This window comes from Bicyclus anynana, chromosome 20 (genome assembly GCF_947172395.1).
Source record: "Bicyclus anynana chromosome 20, ilBicAnyn1.1, whole genome shotgun sequence".
Lineage (NCBI taxonomy): Eukaryota > Metazoa > Arthropoda > Insecta > Lepidoptera > Nymphalidae > Bicyclus > Bicyclus anynana.
This window is the reverse complement of record NC_069102.1, coordinates 3,860,078-3,871,918: the sequence shown is the minus strand read 5'-3', so window position 1 is coordinate 3,871,918 and position 11,841 is coordinate 3,860,078. Positions and strand designations below refer to the sequence as shown.

The window sequence follows — 11,841 nt, the reverse complement described above, 5'->3', positions numbered from 1 at the left end:
ATAGCATATATTGTATATGTATCACGAATAATGAAAGAGTAAACAAAGTATGAAAGTATTATGTTTATCAAAGAGACAGGCAGAGGATATTGAATTTTCTGTAGAAAACAGACTTTTTATTTTTATAAACAGCTGTTTAGGTTTGCCTCTTGTAACAGCATGTAGCGGAAGACTGTTTTATAATAATGTATTATACATAATTGTGCTTTGAGCAGTATCCACCTATTTAACAAATATCACGAAATATTATTTCTGGCTTAATTAACACTAATATTATTCGGTATATTCTAATATTATTATGCATATGCATATTCTGCAATATCTTTCATCAAATCAAAAACGCAATAAAACTTTCTTTCCAAAAATGTCCAACGCCTTTTTTCATTATACAATATGTATCTTACTAAACTAACTAACACTAACATTAAATTTCTTTAAAAGAAATTAATGGACAAAATAAAAAAAAATATTAACATTCATATTAGCTATCTACGACCTTAGATTTACAACATTTAATTAAGCATATTGGATTAAAAATATGCAGTAAATTACGGTTAACAACTCCTAAAACCAAGTAGAACCTGACCAGAAATCTAATATACCTAAATTGTGCCACAAGTATTTTTAGCAAACTGTGCTTAGTACGTATAGGGCACAGATTAATCAATAATATACAGACGGCGCGTACGGAACACGACGGTGTCGTAGCCGCTCCAAATACAAAATTCAAAAAGTAATACATTCTCGAGTCAGTACGACACGAACCGTCGTATCAGTAATTTCCAATATTAATCAAGAATAATGGCGTCATGTTTTTTTAAATATCTTAAAAACTGTTTACAAAAACTAAAGAAATAAGATGGAGTATATTTTATTGGTAATTATCGATTATCTTATTAATTTACGTAATTGTTGTTAGTATTAAAATTTGAAATACAAATTATGAAAAAATTTGTATATGCGGTTGTAAAGGAGACGCGTGACGTTTGTTTTTTAATAGGTGTCACCGGCTTCAGTACGTTGCTCGTAAAGACTCACTCTGGTTACTCTGTGGTATAGGGATATTAGTTCAAATGGGTCCGAACTCACAGCCGAAAAAACGAGTAAAAATAGCCTTTTTCTTTAACATAAACATGACCGACTGCAAATACGTATTTCAGTTATTTTGATTTTAACACAAAATTACTTAACCGATTTACATGAAATTGAAATGGAATCGATCTGGAAGTATACTCTTTCAAACAAAAAAAGAATTTTCAAAATTGGTTACTAAAAAACGAAGTTATGAGGGAACTGTAGTGTATGCACACACTCTCTGGGTGATCAGTTGATCACTCGGCTTATCACTTCCAGTTGGTGGAACACTGTATCTACTTGGTACCTCGTGGTACGTACTGCTGTAGCACCAAAGTGTAACTGCTCCATCTTGTCCGAGGCTTGTATTTATAGACTCATCTATTGAGAGCCTAGGCTGTTGACATATACTACAGTAACAACTATTAAAAAAAACATACGCGTAGCGAAAACCTCCTTCTTTTTTTGAAGTCGGTTAATTGTTACTATTTTCCGCAACACGGTGACGTTTTTTCCAGTCAGGCTAACATTGAGGTACAAAAACACGTTTACACTGATCATTTCAACGATCTAGATCGTCACAGAAATTGTTCACACACAATGGGTGGCACCCCCTTCGCGATCCGCCCTCACGGCACTGAAGTTTTTGCTCTGAAACAAACAACATTATTAAAATTGGAAATTGCAAACTCAAATTCGTCTCTATCTCTAGTATCGTGCTAGACCAGAGGTTTTTCCAAACTTTTTTTTCTCATAGACCACTTTCTAATTTAACTTGGTGGACCCCCTGCTAATTTCCTATTCGAAACTCGACAAAAATGTGATAAGAATGACAAATTATTTTATTTAGAAATCTTTTAGTACAAAACTAGATACATTTTCGTGAATCCCAACTTGAGAGTCGTGAACCCCCAATATATGTTACGTCAGTATGAGTGTTAATCCAGAGTAAAATCTATTTCCATTTAAAATTTCAGCCAAATCGCTTCTTTTATGCTACAGCATAAAAGAAGAACAAACATACACACTTACACACACAAACTTTCGCCTATATATTATCAGTGTGATTGTAGTTGGATGAATTCGAGACTGAAATTACTGTAGAGTTACTTAAAACATCTTTACAGAACACCACTGCTGGGACTAACTTTGTCCACCACGCTAGCCCAATGCAGAATGGCAGACCTTTGACATTGAGAAAGTTCTCCGGTAAGCAGGTTTCCTCACGACGTTTTTCATTCACCGTTTGAGACACGTGATATTTAATTTCTTATAATGCACACAACTGAAAAATTGGAGTTGCTTGCCCTGGACCGGATTCGAACCTACGCCCTCCGATTCGAAGGCAGAGTTCATATCCACTGGGCTACCACGTCTCGATATTAATAGTTAAACTAATACTCGTAAATACAGTAGCAACATCGCAAAGGGTTTTTTGCTGACATTTTTTGTGCGTCTGCAGATGAACAATAACATAAACTTGAACTTATAAAAACTTGAATCATTCTAAAAGGTAACCTACTAGAAAAATGGTAAAATAAAAATAAATGAAATAAATTCAACTGACTTCAAACACATATAACGTACCGACTAAACTAAAAAGCGAAAAATAACATCATATTATTATGTTCCAGTATCATTAGGTATTATATTACTTACTGATCAGTTTAAAGGGGCTACGAACCCGATGATGTATAAATTCAAGCCATGTAAGAATATCAAAAAGACTACCTAACGCCGCGCGGTTTCACCCGCGTGGTTTCCGTTCCCGTAAGAATACGGGGATAATATATAGCCTATAGCCTTCCTCGATAAATGAGCTATCTATAACTGAAAGAATTTTTCAAATCGGACTAGTAGTTTTTGAGATTAGCGCGTTCAACCAAACAAACTCTTCAGCTTTGTTATATTAGTATAGATTTAAGTTTTTTTAGTATTCTTTCATGTAGTTCTCTCGAAAACGGCTTAAATTATCTCTCACCAAATTGAAAACCTCCTCCTTTTTTGAAGTCAGTCAGTAAAAAGGAAGATATATATTACAACTTTTGAAGATCAAACTCGTGAAAAGACTTTAGTCGCATTAACAAAAAGACGAAATGAAAAAAAGTACGCCGTGACTTCAATTTCAAAGCTTCGGCAACGATCGGAGTACGAAATGAAGGAAATCATAAAGAGGGTTAATGTTTTATGAGGGTATTCACTAACCGCATTTACGGAATCTTCCCGTACCGTAACATGTTACTTTCATTATGAAAGGAATTTTCTATGTAGATTAACAAAAGCGGGTCTTGAAAAAGATTGTAAATATATGGTAAGAAAAGAATCTGCGCTCCATTCAGCCAGATTATGATGGATGACCTAATGCGAGAAAGAGCAAGGACGGTTATACATCAACATCTTACTGTACAGTATATTATAGTTAAAAGCTTGAGATATTAGTGCTTTTATTTCTAGCAGCCATCCTACTAATATTATAAACGCGAAAGTTTGTATGGATGTTTGTTAGGATGTTTGTTACTTTTTACCGCCGCTACTACTGAAGCGATTTGGCTGAAATTTGGAATGGAAATAGGTTTTACTCTGCATTAAAACCATGTTTTCCCGAGATTTGCGAAAACTGATGATTTTGATGATATGAACGTTTGTTACTCTTTCACGCCTCGACTACTAAACCGAATTAGCTGAAATTTGGTATTGAGACATATTATAGCATGGATTAACATGTAGGAAACTTTTATCCCGGAAAAATCCATGGTTCCCGAGGGGTTTATGAAAAACTAAATTTCACGCGAACAAAGTTGCGGGCGTCCGCTAGTTTTCAATAGTAATAGGTATATGTTTTCTTATTATCCTTCATCAATCATATCTATACTAATATTATAAAGTTGAAGAGTTTGTTTGTTTGTCTGTTTGTTTGAACGCGCTAATCACAGGAACTACTGGTCCGATTTGAAAAGTTCTTTCAGTGTTAGATAGCCCATTTATCGAGGAATGCTATATATTATCCCCGTATTCCTACGGGAACGGGAACCACGCGGGTGAAACCGCGCGGCGTCAGCTAGTTTGCTTATAATCAATGATTATATACTGGGTACAGATATTAGATATGCTAGGTACTAGCGCGCCAAAACTGAGTGCCCGAAAACGAAAGTCTTCGAACAGTGCCTGTTGCCAGTGATGACTTACAGATCCGAGACCTGGTCGCTAACTGAGGCCCTCATAAAAAGGCTCAAAGTCACTGAGCGGGCGATGGAGCGAGCTATGCTTGGGGTTTCTCTGCGTGGTCGGATCAGAAATGAGAAGATCCGCAGACGAACCAAAGTCACTGACATAGCTCAGCGAGTCGCGAAGCTGAAGTAGCAATGGGAGGCTACATAGTTCGAAGAGCCGATAGACGTTGGGGTCCCAAGGACCGGAAAGCGCAGTGTTGGTCAACTGCCCACTGGGTGGACCGAAGACATCAAGCGGGTTGCAGGGAGCCGCTGGATGCTGGCGGCTCGAGACCGTTTTGTTTGGAAGTCCGTGCAAGAGGCCTATGCCCAGCAGTGGACGTCCATCGGCTGATAATGATGATAATTGTAGTCTATACTTCTATATTAATATTATAAAGAGGAAAACTTTGTTTGTATGTTTGTTTGTTTGTTTGTAATGAATAGGCTCAAAAACTGCTGGACCGATTTTAAAAATTCTTTCACCATTCGAAAGCTACATTATCCACAAGTAACATAGGCTAAATTTTATTTTGGAAAAAAATAGAGTTCCGTAAGATATTTGGGTTTTTCGGACACAAGGTGTAAAAAATCAATCAGAAAAGTTACTTATTTTGCGTACGCTGCCTAAATTATAAAAGATAAAAGATAGAACCATAAAATGTTCTAATTAATTGTGGTTAGGGTAGGGGTAGGATAGGGGTAGTAGAAAGCTCACATCGAGTTTCACGCGGACGGAGTCGCTGGCGTCCGCTAGTTTTAATTGTATGTTCAATAAAGAATATATCTATCTATTTATCTAGCTGCTATTTTGTAGTCAGCATGTACGAGTAGGTACAAAATGTACGGTATTACTGAAATGAGAGCGAAACGGAACTGTCACACGTCACAATGGAACGCAACGTTATTTTCACTTTGAAGAAAATGTTTTATTCTTGCAAATGACTCCATTTTCTTTTAAAAAAAAAGTAAAAGATATGTTGAGACCAGTGTAAGTATCAACTTTTGTCTTATACTGATAAAGACACATAAAGATTTAAAATTACCAATGTGTAAGGCAAGTAAAATTTTTCAGTAAATTTTCAATCATATTCAAAATCTACATACAAATCACACAAAGTTAGGTAATTGGCACTATTTTTTTAATAATACAATATTAGGAAAATCTAGAAAGTTTTAAAGTAATCCCTTTTTATAAATATCCCCGTACCTAATTCCTTCTTCCCTTCTCTCTACTTATATATGTATCCTACTATCCTACTAATATTATAAACGCGAAAGTTTGTATGGATGTTTGGATGTATGTTTGGATGTTTGGATGTTTGTTAGGTACTCTATAACGCCGCTACTACTGAAACGATTTAGTTGAAATTTGGAATGGAAATAGATTTTACTCTGGATGAACACATAGGCTAACATACTTTTTATCCCGAAAAAATCCATGGTTTCCCGAGATTTGCTAAAACTGACGATTTTGATGATATGAATGTTTGTTACCCTTTCACGCCTGAACCGAATTAGCTGAATTAAAATATATTATAGCCTGGATTAACACATAGACTATTTTTTATCCCGGAAAAATCCATGGTTCCCGAGGGATTTGTGAAAAACTAAATTCCACGCGTACGAAGTCGCGGGCGTCCGCTAGTAAGTATATATTTAAAATAAATGCCACATTTCGTTGTAATTTTATAACTCAAGAACGGGCTCACCTATCCAAACCAAATATTTAGGCTTTGTTCGGACTATTTAGTAGATGGTTAATGTGAAGTTTGCACAAAATCGGTCAAGCGGTTCTTCATATATCACATTTTTTGTAACAAATGAATTCAGGGGCAGGCGGTTCCGATTTCGGAGGGTGTGGGTTCGAATCTGGACCGGGGCATGCACCTCCACCTCTTCAGTTGTGTGCATTTTAAGAAATTAAATATCACGTGTGTCAATCGGTGAAGGAAAACATCGTGAGGAAACCTGCATACCAGAGAAATATCTTAATTCTCTGCGTGTATGAAGTCTGCCAATTCGCATTGGGCCAGCGTGGTGGACTATTGGCCTTACCCCTCTATTTCTGAGAGGAGACTCGAGCTCAGTAGTGAGCCGAACATGGGTTGATGACGACGAATTCAGTGGTATGGTAGGGGTAGGGTGGGGGTAGGGTAGGGGTAGGGATATGGTAGTGTAGGGTAGGGATAGGGAAGAAGTGCACATAAGTCAAAGCGAAACTTGACCGGATCCGCTAGTAGGATATAAAAAAAATACGAGATTGGATATCTATCGCAGGCGAAGTCGCGGCCGTCTGCTAGTGGTTAAATAAAATATAACTTCATAAATTGAATTATGTCACGGTTGATCAACAAAAATGTCCAGAATTTAACGATTCTCTAAGAAAACAAACTCAACCCTTTAAACAAAATTGTTTCGGGTGAAGCTTAGGGACCCTTGTTTGACCTCAGAAACAATATTGAAGGACATTTCCAAATTAAAATGTATTTTTAAGAGCCGATTAAAGTTCCCTTTATATTCATGAGGTACTTTGCGAGCTAGGAGTACTTCATTTGGTTAAAATAAGAATAATTAAAAATTAATAAATATTCTACAAATGGTTTATTTCATTACTAGCCCCGCCGTTTCACCCTTCCTGTAAGAATAATGGGGTAAAGATAAAATATAGCATATGACACTTACAACTAACGTAGCTATTGGCTAGAAGGCTTCGGCTGTGGCTAGTTACCACCCTACCGGCAATGACGTACTGCCAAGCAATTTAGCGTATACGATGTCGAGCGGAAACTGAAAGGGGTGTGGATTTTCATCCTACTCCTAACAAGTTAGCTCACTTTCATCTTGGATTTATTATAGGACTAAAAAGTGATTACAAATATAAAAAAACTAATGTCGAAAAGGTTATGATTCACAACACTTGTCAGAACAACTTAATTAATAAATTAAACTGTAACCAAAATAAGACCCTAGAATGTCAGAGAATGACCTTGAGTGGAGTCACGCACTTGTGAACGATGTGTTAAAGGATTAAGAAATAAATATCAAGTTTCTTAAAATGCACACAACTAAAAAGTTGGAGGTGGATGCCCCGGACCGAATTCAAATCCACACCCTCCGGAATCACGGGTCTACATTAGTATAGATATATTAAAGAACAAGAAAAATATGCGGATATTTTTCACTTAGGACTGAAACTTTTTTATTAAAAGCGATGAAAATAAAACAATTTAGAACACCAAACTGCGACGTAGCGAACTCCCAGAATAGCATACTTTATTTCGCGACAGAGCGTCGACAACGAGCAAAATTTACGATTTCTCACACAAACCAAGTTTAACTTTTGGATGTAAACTGCCTCCCTAGCCAAGTGACACGTTGATTCTCTTTCTACGATCGCTAACGCTTCGAAGACTAGAAAGACTTATAGGAATAGACATTTGCTATCGACGATCGTCATTCCTATATATTTTTCTAGTTTTCGAAGCGTTAGCGATCGTAGAAAGACGTGCCACTTAGCTAGGAGGGCTGTTTAAGTAAAAACAATGTGACGCTTTTGTTTGACCTCTTTTCTGAATTATTGTCTTTTTAATTTTGAAATACGATTTGGCTTTCTGTGCAATAGTAAGGTGCGGGTATACCTACTTACAGGCGTGGTGTACGAGCCATGATAGCCCAGTGGATATGACCTCTGCCTCCGATTCCGAAGGGCGTGAGTTTGGATCCGGTCCGAGGCATGCTCCTCCAACTTTTGAGTTGTGTGCATTTTAAGAAATTAAATATAACGAGGCTCAAACGGTGAAGGAAAACATCGTAAGGAAACCTGTATACAAGAGAATTTTCCTAATTCTCTGCGTGTGTGAAGCCTTCCAATCCGCATTGGGTCAGCGTGGTAGCTATTGACTTAACCCCTCTCATTCTGAGAGGAGACTCAACAGTGAACCGAATATGGGTTGATAACGACGATACTTACAGGAGGAGCTTAACATTTCTTGGAACAGCTTCAGACTAATACTACTTGTTAACAAAATAGGAAAACTTATGTTGAATGAGCTTCCTTATGTTGAATGAGCTTATTAGACCACATACAAAGAGAAGCTCAGTTTTCGTTTCCAAGATTAAGCTTGGAATAAAAGCTAATGGGCGAGAGAGCATCCGGTCGACAAAGGCGAAATGGTTGGACGACATTAGAGTGGAAGAGACTCGACTTTTTTTTAACGACTACGGCGACACCGAAGGGTTTGGGCGATCGCAGAAGCATCGCCTGATGAGACTCGAAGGCTGAAATAAAGATAGAGGACGTAAGGACTCTCTAAGGGCTTCTCCTATGAGACTCGGATCTCGGCTTAGAGGGTCATTCGGGAGGGTCGTGAGTGAATCAGTCCGGAGACTCAACTAACCACAGTAAAGATAGAAAAACTTTACATTATGTATAATCATAGCATATGACCGCCAAACATCGTTATAGGCCATTTTTTTATTCCTTACAAGTTAGCCTTTGACTACAGTCTCACCTGATGGTAAGTGATGATGCAATGTAAGATGGAAGCGGGCTAACTTTTTAGGAGGTGGATGAAAATCCACACTCCTTTTCGGTTTCTACACGACATCGTACCGGTTTGCTAAAACACTTAGGGTACGCCTTCGCCAGTAGGGTGGTAACTAGCCACGGCTGATGCCTCCTACCACCCAGACCTGGACCAATTAAGAAAAACCTCAATCGGCCTAGCCGGGGATCGAATCTACGACCTCCGCCTTGTAAATCTACCACGCATACCACTGATATGATAATAATGCTGATGACGACCTGGTCCTGATATTACCAGTAAATATACTCAGAGACACAATTATCCGCCCACTTTACTATGACGCGAGTATATTAAAGTGGGCGGATAAATGTGCCTCTGAGTATATATACTACCTACTACACGGTAATAATATTTTTTCTACACGTGTAGGTACCTTCAAGAGGTTGGTTATAAAACGCTTACAGAGTTTATAGCTATTAGTTAATTAATAATGTAGTTTTAGTCTTTAGTCTTTTCTTTCATCTATTTTTTTTATTCACTTTTTATTTTAATTTTTTTGAAAATTTGTTTGTAATAATTTTATATAAAATATTTAGGTACGTAGTAGTCTACTTTATAGTATTGTAATCTGTGGTTTTCGAAGCTGGTGTCATAGTTATAATTTTTATTTATATTACTATTATGATAATATGATTATGTACCATGATGTTGTTTGTAAGCCCTCAATAAAATAAAATAAAATAAAAAAAACATTTTCATTACGTTTCTACAACTGCGCAAAAACTATTCGCATATATCATCTCGACGATATATATACGATATATCTCGACGAGGCGAATTGAGAGTAACTCAAATTACAAATAGTTCGTACACTCGAAACCTCAGTAAAGGCCCTCAGCATAGTTTTAGTATCGTGAATGGGACAACAATTTTCAACATGGATACTCACGTAAGCAATTCATACTTTACTGACGCTCTGCAGCGGTTATCTTTTTATCTTTTCTGTGCACCTGTAGGGAGAAAATAATTTCATGCCTTTCTTTTTTTTTTAAAGAAACGATGCTGACTCGAAGTCAGAACAATACAAAAGTTTCGTACATTATAAGTGTTTTAAATGTAATCATTATGATAGGAAATTCATTTAGTTTTCTATATATAGTTAACTTATAAACTCAATTATTACAAATTATCGTTAATTCATTTCAAAAGTTAGTAATGTTAAATAGGATATTGTAATATGCCCTCAAAATTAGTGACCTATTACGTTTTCAAAAATGATTAATTCACGTAAAGAGTTAGCTTTAAGTTCCCATTCGTAAGTATGAAGTTAAATGAAGGGTTATTTCCAACGCCCAAAATTGAAAATCCAACACAGCTCAAATAAATAAACGTCGCGTTTTTAAAACGCTGACGTGTGAATATATTCTTGGGAATGCATTTGTTCTATTTAAACGTCCGTTAAAAAACGCTCATACGAATGGGGGCTAACGCTTTGTCTCAGTTTTGTGGATTTGGTATATATTGACTGATCGAATCAATATACACCAAATAACAATAGGAACCACTAAAGCGAATATTCAGCAAAGAAATATTGAAAAAATTTTCTCAGAAAAAAAATCAAAATACTCAAGATCAAAATACTCGTTTAGGTAATAAAAAGTATTTATTACAATTTTTAAAGTGTAAGTCACTGAATATTCGCCTTAATATCTAATTATGTGTAATTATTTCAATCTAATACAAACAATCATCCAAACAAACTCAAAATAAACAATAATAACTTCAAATAATGTACTCACGTATTCTGGTTGTGAGAGTCCGAGTGCGACGCAGTAGGGGGAAGGAATCGAGCGAGGTGCCTCTGCAGAAGCAACGCTCTAAATGTCTGTCTGAACTGCTTAGACATCGAACAGTACAGGATGAAGTTGATCGCTCCATTCAAAAGTGCCAAAAAGTCCATCAGCTCACCGAATAAGTTATAACATCGATCGAAGAAGCACTTCCCGAGTAATCCGCTCATCAAACCGAGTATTCCCTGAGGTAATTCCGTGACTAGAAACAGGAGTAACACAGCCAGTAACATTTTTGTTGTTCTGTCCGTCCTTTTGTCGGCCTTGTGTTGTCTTTTTACCATTTTCTCCGCAGCTGGACAAGCGCTATAATTCCGCAGATTCTTTTGATGCTGATTGGCACTGTACAAAGCTCGTATCAGCCATAGAATGATTACTGTCAATATTGAGCAAGGCAACAGTTTTATCGCGACTGCGTGCACCCAGAAATTGATTTGGTACAGTTTGCCCTGGTTGTCTGAATCCACGTGATATGCAATGTCCCCTGGTACATCACTCACATTCTTTGTGTGGATATCAAACACCTAAAACGTAAAACATTTGTAAGCATTCGATGATAATTCACATTGTATGGAAAGTGGGTGCAATGTCTGTTTATGCAGACAATGCAATCAGTACATAACAATGGGAGTATGAAATTTGCATGACAGAATGTACGTATTTTGGGTTGGAACATTATTGATATTGGTTATTTGAATATTGGCGGAATTTGTAACAAGTAGCAATGTATCTGTTGGTATTAGACTGAAGAGTAATTCAACAAATATAATGTAATCATTAGCATATTCGCAACAATAGGATAGTAGACTAATATTAAATTTAATATACAGAATATTAATTTTGTGTACCTAGCACATAGAATAAAAGTCCGAAATATATCGATATCATTATTGATATCGATATATAAAAATAGATAACTTGATTTAAATATTAAGTACTTATTTAATAAATTTTTCCAAACGTCAAAAACTCTGTCGTCCATTCTCTGACGTCACAATGTTACTTGATGTCACTAAAGGAATAAACGTCAAACTAATTATTATTTTATTCGAATTGTCGAACACTCCGTTTGGTTAAGGTGTAATGTTTACGTGACGTCATAAAACAGTTAAAATATAGACCATCATGGCCGACAGTGTATTGGCTCGTATTGTCAAAAAATATTTAATAATGAAATTT

General features: G+C 36.5%; 1 protein-coding gene across 3 annotated transcripts in view; it reads right to left on the bottom strand.

Moving 5' to 3' along the window:
- Positions 1–1,535: 1,535 nt before the first annotated feature.
- The window catches only part of LOC112056877 (G-protein coupled receptor dmsr-1-like), an 84,990-nt gene continuing 74,684 nt past the window's right edge, over positions 1,536–11,841 (bottom strand). Inside the window, exons 6-8 of one of the 3 annotated variants that reach the window (XM_052887758.1) lie at positions 10,612–11,186; positions 9,762–9,822; positions 1,536–1,725 (exon numbers count right to left, since the gene is read on the bottom strand). In XM_052887758.1, the coding sequence (XP_052743718.1) occupies positions 9,798–9,822; positions 10,612–11,186 (600 nt within the window). In that variant the 3' untranslated portion in view covers positions 1,536–1,725; positions 9,762–9,797. Of the gene's footprint in view, positions 1,726–6,672; positions 6,922–9,761; positions 9,823–10,611; positions 11,187–11,841 lie in introns of those variants that run through there. The other 2 variants (XM_052887759.1, XM_052887760.1) reach the window with 2 other exon arrangements.